General features: G+C 39.7%; 1 protein-coding gene across 23 annotated transcripts in view; it reads left to right on the forward strand.

Annotated features, from left to right (window-relative positions):
* Nucleotides 1-23,653, forward strand: part of CDC42BPA (CDC42 binding protein kinase alpha) — a 343,482-nt gene that overhangs the window by 314,948 nt on the left and 4,881 nt on the right. For 12 of the 23 annotated variants that reach the window (XM_051820822.3, XM_008268138.5, XM_008268130.5 and 9 more), the window contains 6 exons: nucleotides 1,367-1,451; nucleotides 2,964-3,087; nucleotides 4,414-4,531; nucleotides 12,463-12,648; nucleotides 19,316-19,433; nucleotides 23,306-23,463. In XM_051820822.3, the coding sequence (XP_051676782.1) occupies nucleotides 1,367-1,451; nucleotides 2,964-3,087; nucleotides 4,414-4,531; nucleotides 12,463-12,648; nucleotides 19,316-19,433; nucleotides 23,306-23,463 (789 nt within the window). Of the gene's footprint in view, nucleotides 1-1,366; nucleotides 1,452-2,963; nucleotides 3,088-4,413; nucleotides 4,532-12,462; nucleotides 12,649-19,315; nucleotides 19,434-23,305; nucleotides 23,464-23,653 lie in introns of those variants that run through there. The other 11 variants (XM_002717619.6, XM_002717618.6, XM_089311697.1 and 8 more) reach the window with 2 other exon arrangements.

The raw sequence follows: 23,653 nt of genomic DNA on the forward strand, positions 1-23,653 counted from the left end.
AGAAGTTACTAGTTTTAGTGTGGTTACCTCTTTCTTACTCTCTATGTTTGTCTTTTTGTTCTTGATTAGGAATTTTTCCTACCTCAGAGTCATAAAGATATTACCTCTCTTTTCCTCCAAACATTTTAAAGTTTTGCCCATTACGTTTATGTCTTTAACACATTTGAAACTGGTTTTTTTTGTATATGTATTTTTTATTTAAGACTTATTTATTTATTTGAAAGGTAGAGTGGCAAAGATCTTCTATCATTCCCAAATGGCTGCAATAGCCAGATCTATACTAGGCCAAAACCAGGAGCCAGGAACTCTATTCTGGTCTCCCACATAAGTGGCAGGGACCCAAGTACTTGGTCTATCTTCTGTTGTCTTCCCGAGGTCAATAGCAGGAAGCTGGATCAGAAGTGGAGTAGCTGGGACTTGAACTAGTGCTACAATATAGGCTACTGGCATTGGAAGCAGTAGCTTAACCTGCTGTGCCACAAATGCTGGTGCCTGTGTATGTATTTTTTGTATGTGATTATTGGATCCATATAACCAGTTGTTCCATGACCATGTATTGACAGTCTTGTTTTCCCCTGTCATCTGTATGTTCACTTCCATTGTAGTTTTTGATAATAAGAATTCATAAAGCTGCTTATGTTGATATGTTCTTAATATAATTATTTGGTCACTAATGGCTTTAAAAAGTCAAATTTAAAGTTTAAATGTTAAGAAGAGCAGGGTGGGAAGTGGGGTTGAGGCCACAGTATGGCCTCTGCATTATAAAATAAAGCACTAGATATCCTCATTTCTCACTGTCAACCTATAGGATCCTGAATTGTCATTGTTGCCACACTGAAGTTGCTTCTGTTTGTTCATGTCCTTTATCCGAATGTGAAAGGCAGATCTTCCATCCTTGTAACCATAACAGAGTCTCAGCAAATATTAATAGTGGATAAATGACAAGCGTAATGCAATTTACAATGTTTCCAATGATATGATAGGAATGGGCATTTGGTCCCCACTGTAGGCTATTGGTCATCTGTATAAAAAACTAATCTTTGGTGTCCTGTCCCTTTAGAGAATAAAACTGATATGAAGGATGGTATGCCAAAAAATAAAGTTTAAATGTGTTCCGACTAAGTTTTATTTATTTGATTGCTCAGAATAATCTTTCTTTAAAACATTATTTTAGATTTATTTGTTTAAATTATATAACGTTACACCTCTACAGTCAGAATTATTGTAAATTTTCTGATTTTTTTTTCTGACAGGGCTGTATATTAAAGTAACTAACTGGTCTTAATTTTGTAAATAAACTCTGCGTGTCATGATTTAATTTCTAAGGATGTTATTGAAATACTAATTGTATTTTTTATTATTTTAGGTTCGACCCTTAAACAGTGAAGGATCATTAAATCTTTTAGGATTGGAGACAATTAGATTAATATATTTCAAAAATAAGATGGCAGGTGAGAAAATGCATATCTTAATAGGATAGCTTTGATGGAAAGATGATCTCTAAACTGACTGCTCAAGGGCAGATGAATAATAAAGCAGGGACCAGGTTTAAATTCAGGTGTGTCTTACTCCAAAGTCTGTAATCCTGGCCATTGTCATACTGTGGAGTAACAAAGTAAGTAGAGAAAGTATAACTGAATTTGTCTTTATTGTATTTGTAATACTGCACACCCTAACCAAAATTTGTTACAATAAAATTATGAATCATCCAGAACTCCAGTTTGGGACTTCAAGAATTCTTTTCCTGCCATTGCAGAAGGCTCGGCACTTATGAAGTGCAGATGGCTACATGGGAAGATGAAAAACGAGGAAATAGAAACGTGCAAAGAATTAGGAGAGAGAATGGGATACTGGGTTTTACAGATAGGGGAAGGGCCTTTGATCTGTAACCAAAGTAGTGAAGTGAGATTGTCACACACAGGATTACAAATCAGATTGTAAGAAGCCAGGGAGAAGGTCCGCATGCTATTAAATGTGTTTTACCAAGGTGTGCTCAGTTTAAATTTCACTTTGTTTTTTTTTTGTTGTTGTTGTTTTTTTTAAGAATTCATGTATTTATTTGAGAGACAGAATTACAGACAGAGATAATGAGAGACAGAGAGGTCTTCTGTTTCTGCTGGTTCACTCCCTAGATGGCCGCAATGGCTGAAGCTGGGCTAATCTGAAACCAAGAGCCAGGAGCTTCTTCTGGGTCTCCCACGCAGGTGTAGGGGCCCAAGCACTTGGGCCATCTTCCACTTCTTTCCCAGGCTCATTAGCAAAGAGCTGATTCAGATGAGGAGCAGCTAGGACATGATCTGTCACCCACATGTGATGCTGGTGTGGCAGGTTAAGGCTTAACCTACTACGCCACAGCACTGGCTCCCTGAATTTCACTTTTAACAAATATTATTGTAGTTCTCTATTCTGTACGATAAAGTCATTCTCATGTCATTTTGACAAATTAATGCAGAACAGAGGCATACATAGTTTTCTGATCTTCTGTGGTAGATTCTTTTAATAAAAATGTACCTTTGATACATTCTGTATCTAAAATCGTATTTAGATTGATTTTAATATAGTTTAAAAACATTGGCCTCAAGACAACATGTTAAAATTTTATCTTTTGAGGGCTAGCACTGTGGTGTAGAGGGTAATGCCACCACCTGCCTTGCTAGCATCCATATGGGTGCCGGTTCAGGTCCCTGCTGCTCCTCTTCCAATCCAAATCTCTGCTGTGGCCTGGGAAAGCAGTAGAAGATGGCCCAAGTGCTTGGAAAATATTTTCAAAGCTATATTTAAGCATATATCTGTTTATGTTCTGTTGAAAATTACTGCTTATTTACTATGATTATTAGTCTAGAACTTTGAGAAATCAGAATTGTATATTGATTCATGATAGTATAGTCTTGGAGATTAATGGATAAAAAGCATTTTAACAGTTTAAAGAACATCATTATTCTTTGTGTGTGTATTTTGCACAGAAGGGGATGAACTGGTGGTTCCTGAAACATCAGATAACAGTCGAAAACAAATGGTTAGAAATATTAACAATAAGCGCCGTTATTCCTTCAGAGTCCCAGATGAGGAAAGGATGCAACAGAGGAGGTAAATATTTTGTTTATATTTAGCATCCATACATGCTTGTAGCATCTGAAGAACTATTTGGTGATAATACCATATATGACTTGGAAGAAAAGTTTTCCATCTGAAAACTGGTTATTCATCTGTAGTATCAAAAACTGCAATAATAACTATTAACTCCTTAGTATTATTTTATTAATACTCTCAAAGTTACGAATATACCCTAGATTAAAGTACCATATTTTGGTTGACTTATGGAGTAATTATAATTTTAGGGATATGTGCCTTGTTACATTGTAAACATAGAACACATCTGTGAATACAATAAACTTGTAATATGTTGAAGAAATTCAGATGGAGCTGGTGTTGTGGTGCAGTGGCATCCCATATTGGAGTGCCAGTTCAGCTTCAGCTGCTCTGCTTCCAATGCTGCTGCCTGCTAGGAAAGCACCAGAAGATGGCCCAAGTACATGGACCCTTGCCACACATGTGAGAGTCCCAGATGGGCTTCAGGGATCCTGGCTTCAGCCTGGCCCAGCTGCAACCAGTGTGGCCACTTGGGGATTCAACCAGCAGATGGAAGAGCTCTCTGTCTCTCTCTACCCCTCTGTCCTGCCTGTCAAATAAATAAATTTTTAACAAAAAAAGAAACTCACATTGACTTTTGTCTTTATGAACTAACAGAAATGGGTTGTGTAGTATTTCTAGTAACATACAAGAATGTTGCTTTTTTTTTTAAATTTATTTGACAGAGTTATAGACAGAGACAGACAGAGAGAAAGATCTTCCTTCCGTTGGTTCACTCCCCAAATGGCCGCGGCTGGTGCTATGCCGATCCGAAGCCAGGAGCCAAGTGCTTCCTCCTGGTCTCCCATGCGGGTGCAGGGCCCAAGCACTTGGGCCATCCTCCACTGCCCTCCTGAGCCACAGTAGAGAGCTGGACTGGAAGAGGGGCAACCGGGACTAGAACCCGGCGCCCATATGGGATGCCGGTGCTGCAGGCAGAGGACTAACCAAGTGAGCCACAGCGCCGGCCCCAACAACGTTTCTAAAAGTGTTATCACTAATTTTAAAAGCATGTAAATGTTCAGAATTATCTGTAAAATAGAGCTACTTTGGTGTCTAAGTGTTTAAAAGAACTTCTGTTCTCTCACCCAAAATCTTAAGATCTTTTATTTGAAATGAAATATTCTGAGTGTGAACTCTTAAGTGTATTGTTATTCTATTTATATCCTTCCTTACTGATATGATTTAATAATTTCACTTTTATAAAAAATATAGATGCATATTTTGTTAAGCTATCTAGATTAATGTTAGGAAAGGTGTCTAAACAGATGTTTTGTCTTACAGGGAGATGCTACGAGATCCAGAAATGAGAAATAAATTAATTTCTAACCCAACTAATTTTAACCACATAGCACACATGGGTCCTGGAGATGGAATACAGATCCTAAAAGACCTGCCCATGGTAAGGAACAGAGTGAATGTGAATGGGATGAAGAATAAGTGGGGGTTAGTTAAAGGGAAATATAATATACATATAATGTATAGATAGAGGCTTGAGTAAATACATAGAGTACAAAAGATACTTTTGGCCGGTGCCGTGGCTCACTAAGCTAATCCTCCGCCTTGCGGCACCGGCACACCGGGTTCTAGTCCCGGTCGGGGCTCCGGATTCTGTCCCGGTTGCCCCTCTCCCAGGCCAGCTCTCTGCTGTGGCCAGGGAGTGCAGTGGAGGATGGCCCAAGTGCTTGGGCCCTGCACCCCATGGGAGACCAGGAGAAGCACCTGGCTCCTGCCATCAGATCAGCACTGTGCGCCGGCTGCAACGCGCCGGCCGCGGTGGCCATTGGAGGGTGAACCAACGGCAAAGGAAGACCTTTCTCTCTGTCTCTCTCTCTCACTGTCCACTCTGCCTGTCAAAAAAAAAAAAAAAAAACCTTTTATTTCAGTGTATCACAGCATATATGATGACATGTTTAATGAGAAAAACATAATACATAGACATCTGTGAAAAGCAAAAAGATCAAGTGCTTTAGTCTTACCCTACAAATCTCTGCCACACCTAAATTTACTGTTGTTGGTGGAAGAAATTGCCAGTTTGTAGAGGCTCTCTACCAGGTTCAGAACACGGTTATGAAATGACTAAAATTTCATACAAATACTTTGCCTTTTTTTCCCCAGAAAATTATACTAGCTTGTTCACTAATGTCACACTTCTCAGCTAATTTTAAAGCTAAATATTTTTCCTTTGCTCTGTTACGAACATGTTACCAGATCAGTTACACATAAAAACATGCAACATAGAAGAGCTGCTGTGTTTTGTTTTTGTTTTTTGACAGGCAGAGTGGACAGTGAGAGAGAGAGACAGAGAGAAAGGTCTTCCTTTGCCGTTGGTTCACCCTCCAATGGCCGCCGCAGCTGGCGCACTGTGGCCAGTGCACCGCGCTGATCCGATGGCAGGAGCCAGGTGCTTTTCCTGGTCTCCCATGGGGTGCAGGGCCCAAGAACCTGGGCCATCCTCCACTGCACTCCCAGGCCACAGCAGAGAGCTGGCCTGGAAGAGGGGCAACTGGGACAGAATCCGGAGCCCCGACCGGGACTAGAACCCGGTGTGCCGGCGCCGCTAGGCGGAGGATTAGCCTAGTGAGCCGCAGCGCTGGCCGCTGCTATGTTTTAACAATATGAAAATTGGGTTCTCGGATTTATGTTTAGAATAAGACTATTATTGGAATTAGTTAATAATTCCAGACCCTGTTCTGAACGTATTTTGATAGTACTCTCCACAAACTATTAAAACTTTAATATGACAGTTGTAATCAGTGTTGTTAACTTTTGTACCGAATTTTAAATTAAAATTTATATTTCATGGCAACTTGAGAAATTATTGGTGAATCTTTAATCAAATGTTTTTCTGAGGAAATCCATCTTAACCATATTATCAACACTACCACACTACTGTGATAGAAAACATACATATCACTAAGAAAATGACAGGTTAAATAGTTTGTGCAGTCAACATTTTAGCATAAAAACTTAAAAGGGAAGTTTTACACTTAATTCCTGGAGAGAAAAAAAATAATTTATATTCTTTGGAGTCTCAGTTCTTTGTTGCAGATATCCCTATTAATCAGTTGCTTAATAAATGTGACATTCTTAGTGTTATCTTTATTCATCATCAAAACATTATTACATAGTCATAATAATAGTCCCTCTTTTAAGGAGTACAAATTATCATTTATCCTTTTAGAACAGATATTTTTATTAGCTATGTTGAATAAACACGAAGTATGCAAAAACTAAATAATAAATTACAAATAATATTGACATAGTAGCAGTAAGAAATTAAAGTTGAGCACACTCAATATTGAAACTATTCTACTTGACTATTATATTTAAAAGCTTATACTATTTTTTTCAACTTTTGCCTGGGAGTAAATCACAAATTTCTCTCTGTTCTTTTCCCATTATGAACATTTACTTAAAATCCTCAGTCCAATTCTCTTTAAATCTCAGAAGTAAACATCACATAATCCTACAGTCAAAAGCCTCTATCCTTTTCCATTTACAAGTTGCATGTAAGGCATAAAATACCTTTTTTTTAAACTTTTATTTAATGAATATAAATTTCCAAAGTACAGCTTATGGATTACAATGGCTTCCCCCCCCCCGTAACTTCCCTCCCACCCGCAACCCTCTCCCCTTCCATTCACATCAAGATTCATTTTCAATTCTCTTTATATACAGAAGGTCAGTTTAGCATATATTAAGTAAAGGTTTCAACTGTTTGCACCCACATAGAAACACAGAGTGAAAAATACTGTTTGAGTACTAGTTATAGCATTAAATCACAATGTACAGCACATTAAGGACAGAGGTCCTACATGAGGAGTAAGTGCACAGTCACTCCTGTTGTTGACTTAACAAATTGACACTCTTCTTTATGGCATCAGTAATCACCCTAGGCTCTTGTCATGAGTTGCCAAGGCTATGGAAGCCTTTGGAGTTCACCGGCTCTGATCATATTTAGACAAGGTCATAGTCAAAGTGGAAGTTCTCTCCTCCCTTCAGAGAAAGGTACCTCCTTCTTTGATGACCTGTTCTTTCCACTGGGATCTCACTCACAGAGATCTTTCATTTAGGTTGGTTTTTTTTTTGTTTTGTTTTGTTTTTGTTTTTGTTTTTGCCAGAGTGTCTTGGCTTTCCATGCCTGAAATACTCTGATGGGCTTTTCAGCCGGATCCACGTGCCTTTAGGGCTAATTCTGAGGCCAGAGTGCTATTTAGGACATCCGCCATTCTATGAGTCTGCTGTGTATCCTGCTTCCCATGTTGGATCGTTCTCTCCCTTTTTTATTCTATTGGTTAGTATTTTCAGACACTAGTCTTGTTTATGTGATCCCTTTGACTCTTAGTCCTATCATTATGATCAATTGTGAACAGAAATTGATCACTTGGACTAGTGAGATGGCATTGGTACATTTCACCTTGATGGGATTGAATTGGAATCCCCTGGTATGTTTCTAACTCTGCCGTTTGGGGCAAGTCAGCTTGAGCCATGTCCCAAATTGTACATCTCTTCCCTCTCTTATTCCCACTCTTATATTTAACAGCGATCACTTTTCAGTTAAGTTTCAACACTTAAGAATAACTGTGTATTGATTTCAGAATTCAACCAAAAGTATTAAGTAGAACAAACAAAAAAAAAATACTAAGAGGGATAATGTATTAAGTTGTTCATCAACAGTCAGGGCAAGGGCTGATCAAGTTACCGTTTCTCATAGTGTTCATTTCACTTTAACAGGTTTCCTTTTTGGTGCTCGGTTAGTTGTCACCGATCAGGGAGAACATATGATATATGTCCCCTTGGGACTGGCTTATTTCACTCCACATAATGTTTTCCAGATTACTACCAGGGATCACTTTTCAGTTAAAATTTAAACACCTAAGAATAATTGTGTGTTAATTACAGAGTTCAACCAATAGTACTAGAACAAAAAAAATACTAAAGTGGATAAAGTATTACATTGTACATCAACAGTCAAGACAAATTACTGTAACCTCAGGAAAAAATTGCAGAGGAAACTCTTCAGGATCTAGTGGATGTGATAAGGCATAAAATACCTTAATTGAATTTTTGAAGTTATGGTAAACAGTTTAAAGATTACTATATTTTAACATATTTGAAAGCTCAAGTGTTATGAAGTGTTTCAATTGAACTTTTTGAAATTTGGTTTGGAATAGTTTTCAATACGTGATATGTAGTGATACAGGGATATAAATTTCAGACATGCATGCTATAAGGCAGCACATCAACAAATACAAAATTCTTTGTAACAAGGTTTTAATAGGTATTATCCTTCTAAAATTAAAATTTATTTCACTTTTGCTTCATTTTGTTGCACAAAGGAATATATACTTTCCATCCCACCATAGCAAGAATTATCAAAGTTTCTGTAGAAATCCCAGTACTTTCTACATATTACAGTATTTTTCTTGGAATGGGATAGTTTCAATATTTAACAGAATGTTACTCATAGCAATTATCGATGTTTTTGTAAAAATCATAGTATATCCTATAAGTTATAGTATTTTTCTTTGAATGGGATAGTTTGATCTTTAATGAAATGTTACTGTGCTTGGCATTCTCCTCCCCTTAGTTGAGAAGTCAATTTGCTAATGTTCCAGAGTTCTTTCAGACCTCACTGTGCAATAAGACCATGCTCCCAATGCTAAAGTCTCACATTTCAAACATCACGAGAAATTTATATCAAAGCATCCATTCTGACTTTACTTTTTCCTCCCTTCACCCTCCCACCACTCTAAAGTAAAAGAAATCTATATTTCATCTTTTGTTCAGAGTAAGACCTGGCTTTATTACTAAGCAAGTTCAGATAGCATTTCCCAAAGTTCAGTCTCCCAGCTGACTAATACATGACCTTCTCTGCTGGATATCCAGTTAGACTGCTTGACTAGTTTTTGTCATTTGGTTTTCTTAGCCCATGACCACCCTGTTGGTTCTTGCTGGCATTAGCACAAACGACAAGTGACCTTTTGCCCTGGCAATTTAATCCAAATTGTAGTGCGCATTCCATTCCTTTAATGTTTTCAATTCAGGTAAGCACTTTTGTATTTCCAGGACAAGAAGTGGGCGTAAATTTTTGAAACCTGTTTCTTCACCTATACATGTAGTATGCATCATATATTTTATGTGTCTGAATTCCCATTTCTCACATCCATATTTTATTTGTGCATGACTGTTCTCATTTCAGTACCAAACAAAGGACATATAAGCTGAGGTTTTTTATAGACGTCCAGTAAATTGCCAAATAAATATTCCTTTGGTACTTTCTATGTGCACAGAACCATGCTTATTTCAGAATATACATTGGTAAACAATACAATAATATGCATGTTTGAAAATAATAACAATAATATGCACATTTATGCCTCTGTATGTGTATGTATCTGCTGATTTAAAAGTTAGTGATATTTAATACAGTTTCAGATTTTCATATGTTCTTTCCACTGAAGTCAAATTATTATGAGCTATTTTCAAAAAAATATAGATGGATTAAGTTTGCCTTTTAACTTATAAAAGAGCTTTCAGTTACCAAAGCCATGTGTTACCATCTGTGCGAGAGCATGTGCCACATTTTTTTATGTTTTAATTTATGAAACCAATATTGCTCCCAATGAAATACTTATAAGCTTGGAAAGTTTATTAAATATCTTCTTAAGCCACTTTTGTTTATTTTATGCCTAGTGATTCTAAAATAGGGTTGCTTGCTTCTTGAGCATTGAAGAGCCAGTAATGCTAAAAGAGTCATTTTCTTATCTCCTATATCAGATGTAAACCTTGTCTTAGAAATATATAACGTGGCCGGCACCGCAGCTCACTAGGCTAATCCTCCACCTTGCGGCGCCGGCACATCAGGTTCTAGAACCAGTCGGGGCGCCGGATTCTGTCCCAGTTGCCCCTCTTCCAGGCCAGCTCTCTGCTGTGGCCTGGGAGTGCAGTGGAGGATGGCCCAAGTGCTTGGGCCCTGCACCCCATGGGAGACCAGGAGAAGTACCTGGCTCCTGCCATCGGATCAGCTCGGTGTGCCGGCCACAGCGTGCCAGCCGTGGCGGCCATTGGAGGGTGAACCAACGGCAAAAGGAAGACCTTTCTCTCTGTCTCTCTCTCTCACTGTCCACTCTGCCTGTCAAAAAATAAAAAAATAAAGAAATACATAACGTGTTTGTTTGCTTGAATCTTTTTTACCACTTACCTTTTGTTTCTGGTAATAAAAGACAAGTTTTCTACAATTGAATAAAAGAATAATATTTTACCTATATAATTATTTTTAGCACATTACATTTTCCTAATACAGGTTTTCAAGCTAATTGACCCTGGGATTTTAAGAGGTAGTTTTTCTTCTTAAAGTTAAATTATTTTCCTTTTTGGAAAGAATCTTAGTACTTTTTTTTGAACTATAACTTTTCTTTTAAGAATAGATAATTTGTAAGGTCTTTTTCAGTAAGCTTATCTCCACTGACAGGAGCATGAATTTAATCTACTTAATTCTCTTCAGCAAGTCATTCAGCTTGGCCTCTAACGAAAGGATCATATTTTCTTAGAAACAGTTATTCATCAAGAAAATTCCCTGGTGACTGGTGGCTCCTAAATATTCAGAATTATATTATCTGAAAAATTAGAATCCTTGGCTTCAAAAGTGTTTTATCTTTGGCATTACATTATTTCATTTTTTAAAAATGTACCTGAATATTGAAGGGAAGATTTTTTTGTCTTATTAAATAAATGAAGATAAGTTTGAACTATTAAAGATAAGCTAACAAATAGTACATTCCATAGTTGTTTTTCTTATAGAGAAATAAGATGAGTAAAAGAGATCGTGTATCACAAGTCTACAAATACCAGAAAATGGATTTCAGTGGTATGGATTTCTAAAGAAACAGTTTCAGAACACAGCTAGTTAGGTTCACTTGTCCTTTTTTTTTAATTTTTTTTAAGATTTATTTTATTTATTTGAAAGGCTGAGCTACAGAGAGAGAATGAGAGAGAAAGAGAAAGAGGTCTTCCATCCACCAGTTTACTCCTCAAATGGCTGCAATGGCCAGGCTTGGCCAAGCCAAAGCCTGGAACCAGGAGCTTCCTCTAGGTGTCTCCCATGTGGATGCAGGAGCCTGAGCGTTTGGACTGTCCTCCACTGCTTTCCCAGGAACATTAGCAGGGAGCTGGATTGGAAGTGGAGCAGACAGGATTGGGACCAGTGCCCATATGGGATGCTGGCGCTGCAGGCGGCCAGTTCACTCCCTGCACCACAATGCCACCCTCTTTTTTTTTTTTTTTTTTTGGTTGACAGGAAGAGTTAGAAAGACATAGTGAAAGGTCTTCCTTTTTTCATTGGTTCACCCCCCAAATGGCCACAATGGCCTGCACTCTGTGGCTGGCGCACTGCACTGATCCGAAGCCAGGAGCTAGATGCTTCCTCCTGGTCTCCCATGCAGGTGCAGGGCCCATGCACTTGGGCCATCCTCCACTGCCTTCCCGGGCCACAGCAGAGAGCTGGACTGGAAGAGGAGCAATTGGGACAGAATCCAGCACCCCAACCGGGACTAGAACCCAGGGTGCTGGCACTGCAGGCAGAGGATTAGCCAAGTGAGCCATGGCGCCGGCCCACCCTCTGTTTTTAATTTTAATTTTTAAGAGAGACGCTGGTGGGGATGGGGAGGAGAGAACTACTGTCTGCTGGTTCACTCCCCAGCTGCCTGCAGTGGCTCCCACTGGGACCAAAATCAGGAATTGAAACTCAACCCCAGTCTCCGGAGCACAAGGGTAGCAGGAACCCAATTGCTTGAGTCATCATTACTGCCCTCCAGGGTCTGTATTAGCAGAAACTGGAGTCAGGAGCCAGAGGTGGATACTGAATCCAGATACTCTGGTGTGGAACAGGGACATCTTAACCAGCTCTTAACTGCTAGGCTGAACACCCGCCCCACTGTTGCTTTCTTAAGCTTTGCTTTTTTTTCCTCTTCAAATTTATTGTGAGTTTGTGCCATGTTTAGGTCATCTCACGTAACAGAACACTGAACTAAACTGAGAATTTCTTCACATCTCTGTTAAGTCCAGTTTGTACTCACTTAACTATGGTAATAAAAGAGCAATTTTATAAGGAGTATGCTGTTTTGTAAATGAGCTGTTTAAGTAACTGGCAAGAGGATTACAAAATTTAACTTTCTTAAGCCTAAAAGTATTTCATTAATTATTCAATTCTGATACAAGATATTACTTCATTTTTACTATGTGCATGTTGTCTGAAATGTCACATATAACCAGTGAATACATCCTCATCACCTTACCACTTTGTTTTCTTCTTTCTGTTGTTTTTGATAGCCAGGTTTCCCTTATCCATCCCCTCATCATCACTCCGGTCTGATCTCCTCTCCGATCAACTTTGAACACATCTATCACATGACTGTTAATTCTGCTGAAAAATTTCTCTCTCCTGATTCCATAAACCCTGAATATTCCCCGCCTCTGCGCTCTGTCCCTGGTACACCCAGCTTTATGACTCTGAGGGTATGGACAGCTGAGTCAGGTGTTAACTTGTACTAACCATGTATGGATATCCTGTTGCCTGGCCTAATAAGTAATGCTACTGAGGTGGTACCATTTTGTGAACATTTTCCTTTGACCTTTTTCTCTTCAGCTTTGCCCTTCCTCTGTTTATTTTCCTCTTCCAGTTCTATTTTGTTTCATCTTTTGAGAAAAAAGATGGAAGAATAGAGAAGATTTTAATTTTCATTTTTGAAACTATATTAGAGATTCATAGAAGGTTTTCTCATCATAGTATTTTCTATTACAGATACCATTCTAACAATAGGCCCTAGTGAATCTTTATTCTGTTTAAAAAAGAAAAAGCAGAAAGCATTTACAGAATTTCTGAATTTTTTGTAGCTAACTATGGTATAACCAGTTCAATTTGGAGGCTTTTTTTTTTTATATTTAATGAGATTAGAGTCTATGGTAGAGCCAATCCACAGACTTTCTGTCTACAATAAACTCTTTTTGAAAAGCTTAGCAATCCTCCAAAAAATTTGTATAATACTATTACTGAGAAAGAGAAATATATTCAAAAATAAGGTAGATTTTATTATCTTGGAGTTGCTGATACTCGTGTAGTTTCAACCAGGATACGCTCAAAGAGGAAGTAAACAATGCATTCTGTGTTCTGAAGGACCATGGCATCTGTTGTTGGTCTCTTCTGTTCAGCATTTTGTCTTTGTTACCAGTGACTTATAAGTGGGATGGAGAGCTGGTGGTCATTAAAGCTGAATATCTATATGACCACCAAGTAAATATGCTGATACAAACTTCAGGGAAACATTTTCTGAAGTTAATTTTGCAGATAATGAAATATTTAGAGCAGACTTTTCCCATAATGCCTCCTGACCTAGAAAAGTTAGTAACATTGATTTTTTTAGGAATATGGTAATTTTCCAATAAGAAAATTAACCAAAAGAGTGAGAAGTTTATTTTTGTTTGTATTGTAAAATTATTCTAAATTATTCTAAATATCACCATCATTAAATTTTAATGTCATTTAAATATCTTAATTGACAAAATAAAGGTAACCATGATAAAATAAATCTGAGTTTGCTTAGTAACAGATTGTAGGAAGTGGAGTCCAGGTGAATGTTATGTAAACTACTCAGTCAAGAACTTTTCTTGACAGAAGTAATGAAAGTGTTGCTTAAGTTAATCGTCTCTGAGTAGAAATGCCACTCTATCAGTGAAAGTTTTACCTTAATCTTAAACATGATCACACTTAGAATGAGAGGCTTAGCTTTCTAAGCTGTTTATGATGAAGTTTATTATTAATTGACTGAATGATAGACTGTTTTGTTATAAAGCATTTTTCAGTATATCATTCCTTTGTTACTTCAGCATTCACTGTTACTAAGGAACAGTGTGTTTTATAAGGTTAATTTTTGCCATTTATTCTAGGGTAAGTTTATTTTATAGAGAAAGAAATTACCAGTGTATCTTAAAGCTTATATAAAAAGTAGTAACAAAATCTACAGTTTGATATTGCCATCTCTTTTTGAAAAGCTTTTCTTTGCTATGCTGTGCACATGTTGCTTGTGTTTTCTGGGTTGCTAATGTTTGTGTGAATGATAAATTGCTAGTGTTGACTATTTCCATCTTAAATTTCTTTATTTTCTTAAAAACGGGTAATACATTTGCTCTAAACAAATAACACACTAGGAATTACATGGATTTTGCAAATTTGGTCTATAAACCAAAATGGCAGTGGTTGAATTTAGGGCCAGCTGACCAACCAACTTTCAGTATGTGTGATTCTTCAAAATGTATGATTTGGAGTTTTTCAAGTCATGTTATTGCTTGTTTCCTCATTGCTAGCCTTGGCTTTCCTTTAGCTGTTTTTCCTTAACTTTTTCTTAGTTGTCTCAGATGCACATGAGGAATCCAATAGTATGAAATTATTCTGAACCATGACCTCTCCTTTGGGTTTCACAATTGCATAGCAACTGGGAACCAGTTCTAGATTTTCATTAAATAACTAAAAATATTTTTAGCTTTGCTAGTACATTTCTTTATTGTTTGTATCTTTTAACCTCAAAAGCCTTAAATGTTTGTGTTCATTTCATTATATTCCGTGTTGTTTTTGAACTATATTATAGACAAGAAATTATTAGCATGTAAATCAGATTATTTGAAGAATTTAACACCATTTAATTCATCAATTACCAGAAAATATTCTGCCCAAACAATACAAGTATAAATGCACTTTGTAAAATCTTCAAAATACATGCACACATATATCAATATAAACTAGAATATTATGTGTTCTACAGAAAGGATTTGAAAATTCATTCATTACATTGCCAACTGAATTAATCCCAGTAGTTGAAGTAGAAAATTGGGATTGTAGATGTAACCCAAGTATCTTATTCGGCAGCTGTTTTAGGTGTTAGAGTTCAGTGTTATTATTGTTAGGTTTTAGGATTTTATGGTTGGAAGGAGGAGATGAGTGGCTAAAGTGAAGAAGACTTTATTTTAGGGAGGACAGAACAGGGGGTAAAGAGAGAGTGAGTGTTGAGCCTGCCTGGGCAGAGAGCAGGGGTTTGAAGCCGGGCTTCACTCCCTTTGAAGAGCAGGCAATCCCTTCTTAAGGAGTTTTGGGGGGAGGCACAGAGCACCACATGGACCCTGCCTAGGTGGGTGGGAGACATGCAGAAAGGCTCCTTGGTGGAATTCACAGTGCATTTGTTTCAGCAGTTGGAATGTCCCAGGTGAGGGGCTTTATGGGGCAGTAAACATTCTCCTAGACTTTAGATTGACTACCTGCACTCAGTTTCATCAGTCCTGGGGGATCAGGCCCAGTGTTTTAACAGTCATAGTAGTAGTTTATAGCGTAAATGATGACTAATGAAATGAAGTTAGAAACAGTCACATGGGGCAATTGTTTGTCCTAGCAATTAAGACTCCCATTAAGATGCTCTCGGCCCATGTCAGTGTTACTGGGTTCAATACCTGACTCTGGCTGCTTACTTCAGCTTCCTGCTAGTGCAGACCATGAGAGGTGGCAGTGAGAACTCTATTAATTTGACTGTCTGCCAACCATAGGGGAGACCTGGATTGAGTTCCAGGCTCCAAACTTCAGCCTGGCCCAGCCCCAGCCATTGCAAGCATTTGGGGGAGTGAAACAACTGATGAAGAGCTTGCTTGGGCACTTTTTCTCTGTCTCTCCCTCCCCTCCCTCTTTCCCTTTCTTCCTCTCTCCCTCTCCATGTGTGTGTGTGTGTGTGTGTGTGTGTGTATAAGAGTCTCTCTGCCTCTAGAATAAATAAAAATTTAAAAAGAAAGAGTCACATACTATATTCTTACTAAATAACCAGGGCAAACTGCACTGAGGTCACCAATGAGTGAGCTGAGATTACCAGAGAATGAGTATAAACGATAGGGTTCCTACCAGTAGTATTCCCCAAGTTTTATGTGTCTAAAGGGCAGGTACAAGGACATTTAGTTAAAAAAAAAAGTATAATTTAAGCCTTATCTCTTGTGAAAACTTGGAAAGCATCCAGCTAAGTTAGATCTCTAATGATATTGAAGATTATAATTCCTGAACAAATCCAAGTCATACCACAAACACTAATTGCCAATGTGTGGCAGGTAGATGAGTAAAATTATCTGATATGTTCTTAACTTTAAGATACCAGAAAAAAGAATGCTTACAGATCCTCAGTGATTTAAAGATTGTGTGTGTGTGTGTGTGTGTGTGTGTGTGTGTTTTGACAGGTAGAGTTATAGACAGTGAGAGAGAGAGAGAGAGAGAAAGGTCTTCCTTCCGTTGGTTCACTCCCCAAATGGCCGGCGCTGCACCAATCAGGAGCCAGGTGCCTCTTTCTGGTCTCCCATGCGGGTGCAGGGCCCAAGCACTTGGGCCATCCTCCACTGCACTCCCGGGTCACAGCAGAGAGCTGGACTGGAAGAGGAACAAATGAGACTAGAACCCAGCCCCCATATGGGATACTGGTGCCACAGGCAGAGGATTAACCAAGTGAGCCACAGTGCCAGCCCTGATTGAGTGCTTTTGAAACAGTAAAACAAGGTAGAGAATTCTAAGTTTAAAATACACTAATGGGACAAATATTGTTGCACAGTGGGTAAAATATCTGCCTGCATCACCAGCATTTCATAGGAGCACCAATTGGAGACCCAGGTGCTCCGTTTCAGATCCAGCTGTCTTCTAACACACCTGGGCAAGCGGAGGATGGCCCATGTCTTTGGGCCTATGCACTCATGTGGGAGACCAGGAGGAAGCTCTTGGCTCCTGGCTTCAGCCTGGCACAGCCCCAGCTGTTGCAGCTGTTTGGAGAGTGAACCACCAGATGAAAGATCTCGCTTTCTCTTGTCTCTCTCTCTTTCTCTCTCTGTCTCTACCTCTCTCTGAAACTCTGCCTTTCAAATAAATAAAATAAATCTTTTAATAAAATACACTAGTTATTTTAATACTAGCCTTGTGTTCTCTTATGATTGAGAAAAGCCTGAGATAGTATGGTCAATTCTTCTTAAAAAGATGAAGAACTTGTTAGCACTTAGAAAATATATTATCTAGTAACTGTCTTAGTGGTTGTGGCTATCTATTTATCAAATTGATCCTTTGGAAAAGTCACAAAACTTGAATTTTTGACTACTTTTTAACGTGACTTTTTTCATTACATTTTCATTATACAGTTACATACTTGCATGAATTTTGTAACTGCCTTCTCTTCTGCAGATTTGCTGTTGTAAGTAAAGGGAAAAGGGACAGTTGTATTGCACAGTGCTGTTTGAGGTCCTTATTAGAGCAAAGAAAGGTACCTACTGGGACTGGACTAATGGTCTTGTTTATAAGGCATAATTACTTCCTAAAAGAGCTCTGTGGAGCAGGTGTTATGTGCATACTAAAGCTCAGAGTTGAACAAGCCCAAAGCCTGCTGTCAGTGAGCTAGTGGCACCTGAGTGAATGTGATCTGTATCATTGTGTGGCCTGTGCTCACCAGCTGCCCTCCAGCCTCTCTGCTAGGTTTGGGGATTGTAAGGGTGGTGGGCTGTGTACGGCCAGCTAAGTCATACAGTGTGCTCTGCCAAGGCAACCACAGGAACTTGAAAAATTCATTAAGTATATAGCAGACTAACTTTTGAGTTGATAATTTTGTATGGCCTGTGATGGGCATCGTAAATATACAATTGGCCCTTGGCAGACAAAAGGTTCCCACCCCTGCTGTGCTGCTCAGCAATAGCTGATGGAATTGAAGGAAGCTGGCCGACAGTGAACACCATGAGTTTGTAAAATTGCTATCATTTTTGTGGCAATGAAAGAAAAATTGATAGGAACAAGGGAATTTTCCAATTGAATGTACTATAAGTTAAAAGAAATCCATACCGTTAGTATCAGAAAATGCTTAAATGAGACTAGGCCCATGTCCATACCTGGAGAAAGCATTGTGATTGGTAAAATAGATGTTAATAATATGGTATATGCAGTTGCAGTAAATGTGATTTGCAAAGAATATTGAAATATTTTCCCCTCCTCTTGGCTTTTGTCAGCCCCCAAATCCCAACCTCTCAGTCTTAGAAGCCTGCAAGGTTCCTGTTCTCAGCTATGCTGAGACAGCTCATTCTGCCCCTACCTCTGTCGCTTGCCTTTACATGTGTAGGATTGGCACAACATTCCAAGGGCTGTTTTCATATCTGGGACACCAAAATTATTCAACAATTAGTTGGAGAAATTTCAAATTAATGTTTACAAGTTAAATAACTTCACCCAGGTTGTAGTTGTTGCAACATGATTTTCTTTATAAGATTTATTTGTTTCAAAGAATTAACAAAGAGGGAGGGAAAGACAGAGACATCTTCTATCTGCTGGTTCACTCCCCAGATGACTGCAATGGCTCGAGCAAGGCCTGGCCAAAACCAGGAGCCAGGAACTCTTTCCAGATCTCCTGTATGGTAGCAGGGGCCCAAACAATTGGGACATCTTCTTCAGCTTTTTCCAGGCCATTAGCAGGCAGCTGGGTTGGAAGTGGATTATCTGGGGCTGGAACCAGCACCCATATGGAATGCCAGCATTGCAGGCAGAGGCTTTGCCGGGTGCGCCACAATGCTGCCCCACAATGTGACTGAGTGTGTGAGCTGTTACAGATGTCTGGTGACTGAGAGTGTGAACATTTAAATGGCACACCTGGTCTCACATCAATAATTCTTTTAGAATAATGTAGTTTTAGCTGAATTTTCTTCCAAATAGACTTACTTAGCTGTTGAGTTACCTAAGCAAATAAAAGCCCCATGAATAGTGAGAATTTTGTTTGGATTATCTGCAAATGTCCATGTAATTCTACACTTGACTGTCACATCTAACCATATAACTTTTACTTACTATTTCACAACCAAAAAAAAAATCCACTGATGCTTGTTTCAGTAAGTATGAGGATAGGTACTTATCCTTGATTGGGATGAGATTTACTTCATGTTAGGGTTTTTTATGTTTGTGTGTGTGTGTGTGTTTGTGTGTGTTTTACTTTTGTAGGTGGGAGGGATTATGTAATCTGATGTTCCTTACTCTGTATTATTCTGGTCAATGGAATTTTATTTCTTGGCAATTACCATGAAAATTAGACTTCTCTGCAGAAAATCTCTTTCTTTATGGCTGAAGAATGTATCTTCTCTTTTGCTTTAGAACCCTCGGCCTCAGGAGAGTCGGACAGTATTCAGTGGCTCAGTCAGTATTCCATCTATCACCAAGTCCCGCCCTGAGCCGGGTCGTTCCATGAGTGCTAGTAGTGGCCTGTCAGCAAGTAAGTGGCCTGGGCTGCCTCCCTCCTGGTCCCCTGGGTGCCATGTTCTTCACCTGTGCATGCTCTGTGCCTGCAGAGCCTGCTGAGTAATGCCTAGTAGACATGAGTGCTTGGTTAAGAAACAGTCCTGGATTCTAGAGCACACAGTCCATTTGAGATACAGAAAAGATCACAAATCCTGTGACAATGAAGGAAATAACAGAGTGCAATAATGGAGAATAGCAATATGTAGCTGTTGGGGATAAATTCCTACTTAAAAATCAGATCCCTTCCTTAGAGGAGGGTGGCTATGATAGTGGTGAGGGAGTGACAAGAAATACAGTGGGAGAGGAATGTAAGGGTCAGATCATGGGACTTGGAGAGTAAGGTAAGACAGGACCTGCAGTACAGAGATTTCCTTAGAAGAGCTGAAGTGAAAATCTCCCATGGCTGTTGACAATATGGAAACTACTGGAGCTATCTTCGCATTCCTATCAAGGCCCTGAGTGAGGTAATCAAACTTGGCCTTTTTGAGATTCCTGGTTGTAAGGTATGAAAAAAGACCATCCCAGGAATTCCAGGTGTGGTTTGCTCTAGAAATGCCCCTTATTGGATCCAAGAATAGTCCCAGCTTGTTTAAGACATGTCTAGAAGAGTAGCAAGACAAGGAAAAAGGAGAATATATTGTCAGTGTTCACAGTAAAAAGCAAGGAATATTCCGCACCAAGACGCACCATGGCTTTGGGATATGAAGTCAAATTAAACAGTGATTTTCACCACCCCTATCCCAGTCCACTGGAGGATGGGCTTGCAGGGGAACCTCTTAGACCCTGTTAGCACACAAGGTTGCATGCCGTATCTCCAGAACCACCGCATGAGACTGTGGACTTAGTGAGACCACCATTCTGAGACTGTCATTTTCAAATTTTCCTTGGCCCCTTGTGCTGTTTCATCAAAACAGCCTGCCTTGTTTTTTTGTTTTGTTTTGTTTTATAAGATTGAAGTGATTGAATGTAACCTTCCTTTGAAAGGAGTAGAAACACGTCATAGGCCCCTTCACCAACCTCTGTCTTGCATTTTATTCCTTGTGTATTGAGTTTTCAGTTCCCACAAAGTCCTCATAAAGTAAAATGGTTTTCTACTTTTTTTAAAAAAAAGATTTATTTATTTTACTTGAAAGAGTTACAGAGAGGCAGAGAGAGAGAGAGAGAGGTCTTCTATCCACTGGTTCACCTCCCAGATGGCCACAACGGCTAGATCTAGGCAGATCAAAGCCAGGAGCTTTCTCTGGGTCTCCCACGTGGGTGCAGGGGCCCAAGGACTTGGGCCATCTTGCATTGCTTTCCCAGGCCATAGCAGAGAGCGGGATCAGAAGTGGAACAGCCAGGACATGAACCGGCACCCATGTGGGATGCCAGCACTGCAGGCAGTGGCTTTACCTACTATGCCACAGTGCCGGCCCCAAAATTATTTTATATTTACCCATAAGTAAACTGAAACTCAGAAGGAAAAAAAAAAAAGACTTGCTTAAGGACACACTGTTAATAGAAGAGCAACAGAAGTCTCTTGAAGTTTGGATTTTCTATTTAGAATGACAAAATTTTAAAATAACGTAATTTTTTGTTACCTGAGCACTCAACAAGACATTAACTTAGAAGGAAAATCAAATAAAAAATGACTTAGTTCTTCAATTAGGTTATATTCCAAGGAGACAGAAGAACCACATCAAAAAAGCAAAGAATACATTTCCGAAGAAACAAATCAATGAAAACCAGTGCTTGTCTAAAGAAAGCTCTATCTAGAAACTGGTTGATAGGAGGTAGAATGTGGAGAGAGCAGATCTAAGGAGGGAGATTAAATTAGTGGTTCTCAACCCACCCAGGGTGCAGTCTTGCATCAACAGGAGAGCTTCTAAAAGTTAAGTCAAGAGCAAGTGTTTGGCACAGTGGTTGGGACACTCCTATCCCTTATAGGAGTACCTGGTTTAGAGCCCTGACTCCACTCTGCATCCTAGCTCCTGCTCAGATGCACACCCTGGGGTCTCTGCCACGCACACAGGGGATCCAGATCCAGATGGAGTTCCTGGCTCTTGGCTTCAGCCTTGCCTAGCCCTGGTGTTTCTGGGCATTTGGAGAGTACACCAGTGGATGGGAGATTATTTCTGTCTCTCCTTTTCAAATACAATAAATAACTAACTTTTAAAAATAATTAAACCAGAAATTCAGCTGTAATTGATCTGGGATAGGGCCTGGGCACTTTTCAGGCTATGTACTACTCAGTATACCCCCAACACTGCTGGCCTATGTAGTCAGTTTTGGTGTCAGGAAAATGCAAGCCTGTCTCTGACTCATACCCAGGAGCTTAGTCAAGAAGCAGGAAAGAACAGGGTTAAAGGGAAATTACCAAAGATGCTCTGCCAGGCAGGCTTAGGCTCAGTTCACTTACAATGGACATGTGTTTTAGTGGTCACTAGATCACTGCGATTTAAACAGCTGTTGATGTTTTCACTGAATTCGTAATATTTTTTAAAAATTGAGATGATTAAACCAATGGAAAGTTGAAACAATCACAGTCTGTGTTTTAGAGTTGTATGAGGGTACCTCACAAAGTTCATGGAAAAACAGAAAAGCACAAAAAATTTTAAAACACATATATATGAAAGATCTTTATAAAAGGTTCATAGAAAATGCATGCTAGGAACAAATTATGCATAGGTTTCAAGATTTGCACCCCCAAAAAACATCTTTTAATTCAGTTTTCCATGAACTTTTAGAAGTATTCATGTACTGAAACTCAGCTGTCTTTTTTTTGACCAATGATTCTAATGTTGAAGTTTAGGAAGACTGAAGGATTTTTAAGGATTTTTATTAAAGAATAATAATGAATGCTAAGAGCTTTAAATAGGGGGCGCCAGTTCTGTCCCAGTTGCTCCTCTTCCAGTCCAGCTCTCTGCTGTGGCCCGGGAAGGCAGTGGAGGATGGCCCAAGTGCTTGGTTCCTGCACCTGCATGGGAGACCAGGAAGAAGCACCTGGCTCCTGGCTTCAGATCAGCCCAGCGCCGGCCGTAGCGGCCATTTGGGGAGGGAACCAACGGCAAAGGAAGACCTTTCTCTCTGTCTCTCTCCCTTACTGTCTAACTCTGCCTGTCAAAAAAAAAAAAAAAAAAAAAGAGAGAGAGAGAGAGAGAGAGAGTTTTAAATAGGTACTAATAATACCCCCAATATTTTCAAAGGTTTTTTTTTTTTTCTTTCAGTGAATCCTGATGATCACCCTGTTATATACCTCAACTCTAAGATACAAATAGTGTATGAAAGTGCTTCTTTAGGTTTCCTGTGTTGTTTCTGAAAGTTCTCTAAAGGTGAAGTGACAGCGCTCTGTCAGGTGGCATGGTATCGGCCTGGAGAGGGCTTCCCCAGCTTCCTCTTGGAGCACATCTGCTTTGAGCTTGCCACATGCCCAACCCTGGGCCAGGCCCTGGAGAGGCAAGGACACCACATCTCTTAGGAGAATGGCAGGCACGTGTTTCTAAGCTGATTTCACAAGTTCTGTGAAAGACGTGAGCCCCTGAGGATGGCAAAAGCTTTTGAGACAGAACTGGGTGAGGGGAGACTAAACAGCATTCAGTGGGAATTATTAGCAAGCAAGGCATTTGAGCAGAGGACACCATCTGGAGGGTGTGGTCCACTCAGCAGAGTTCCTCATGGCTGGAGTACAACAAGAACAAGCGGGCAAGACTGCTGGACTAGGGGTTGAGGTTGCTAGATCCACTCTGTTTAGGGCAGTGTGACTCTGGGCCGTGGTGAGGATGGCGTGTCATCTCTGTAGTCGGGCACTTTCTGAAGGCCTGCCCTCTTCTACACACGGTGAAGTTTTGCCTGATTGTTGTACTGTAGGATCATCTGCTCAGAATGGCAGCGCATTAAAGAGGGAATTCTCTGGCGGAAGCTACAGTGCTAAGCGACAGCCCATGCCCTCTCCATCAGAGGGCTCTTTGTCTTCCGGAGGCATGGACCAAGGAAGTGACACCCCAGCGAGAGACTATGACGGAGAGGTGAGGGGAGCATGGGTAGCAAGGACACCTAGAGACAGGCTAGAGGTCAGCATGTATCAAAATGACCAGTGCTTTTACCCAAGTAATCCCACTACCTTGAGCTTATCCAGGGTGGGTGCCAGGGTGGGGTGGGGAGGTCCATATTTACTTGCCATTAGGGTGGCAGAGCCAGTTCTGCAATTTTCCCAGA

The sequence above is a fragment of the Oryctolagus cuniculus genome, chromosome 13 (assembly GCF_051225735.1).
Source record: "Oryctolagus cuniculus isolate XC-2025 breed Fujian yellow rabbit chromosome 13, ASM5122573v1, whole genome shotgun sequence".
Lineage (NCBI taxonomy): Eukaryota > Metazoa > Chordata > Mammalia > Lagomorpha > Leporidae > Oryctolagus > Oryctolagus cuniculus.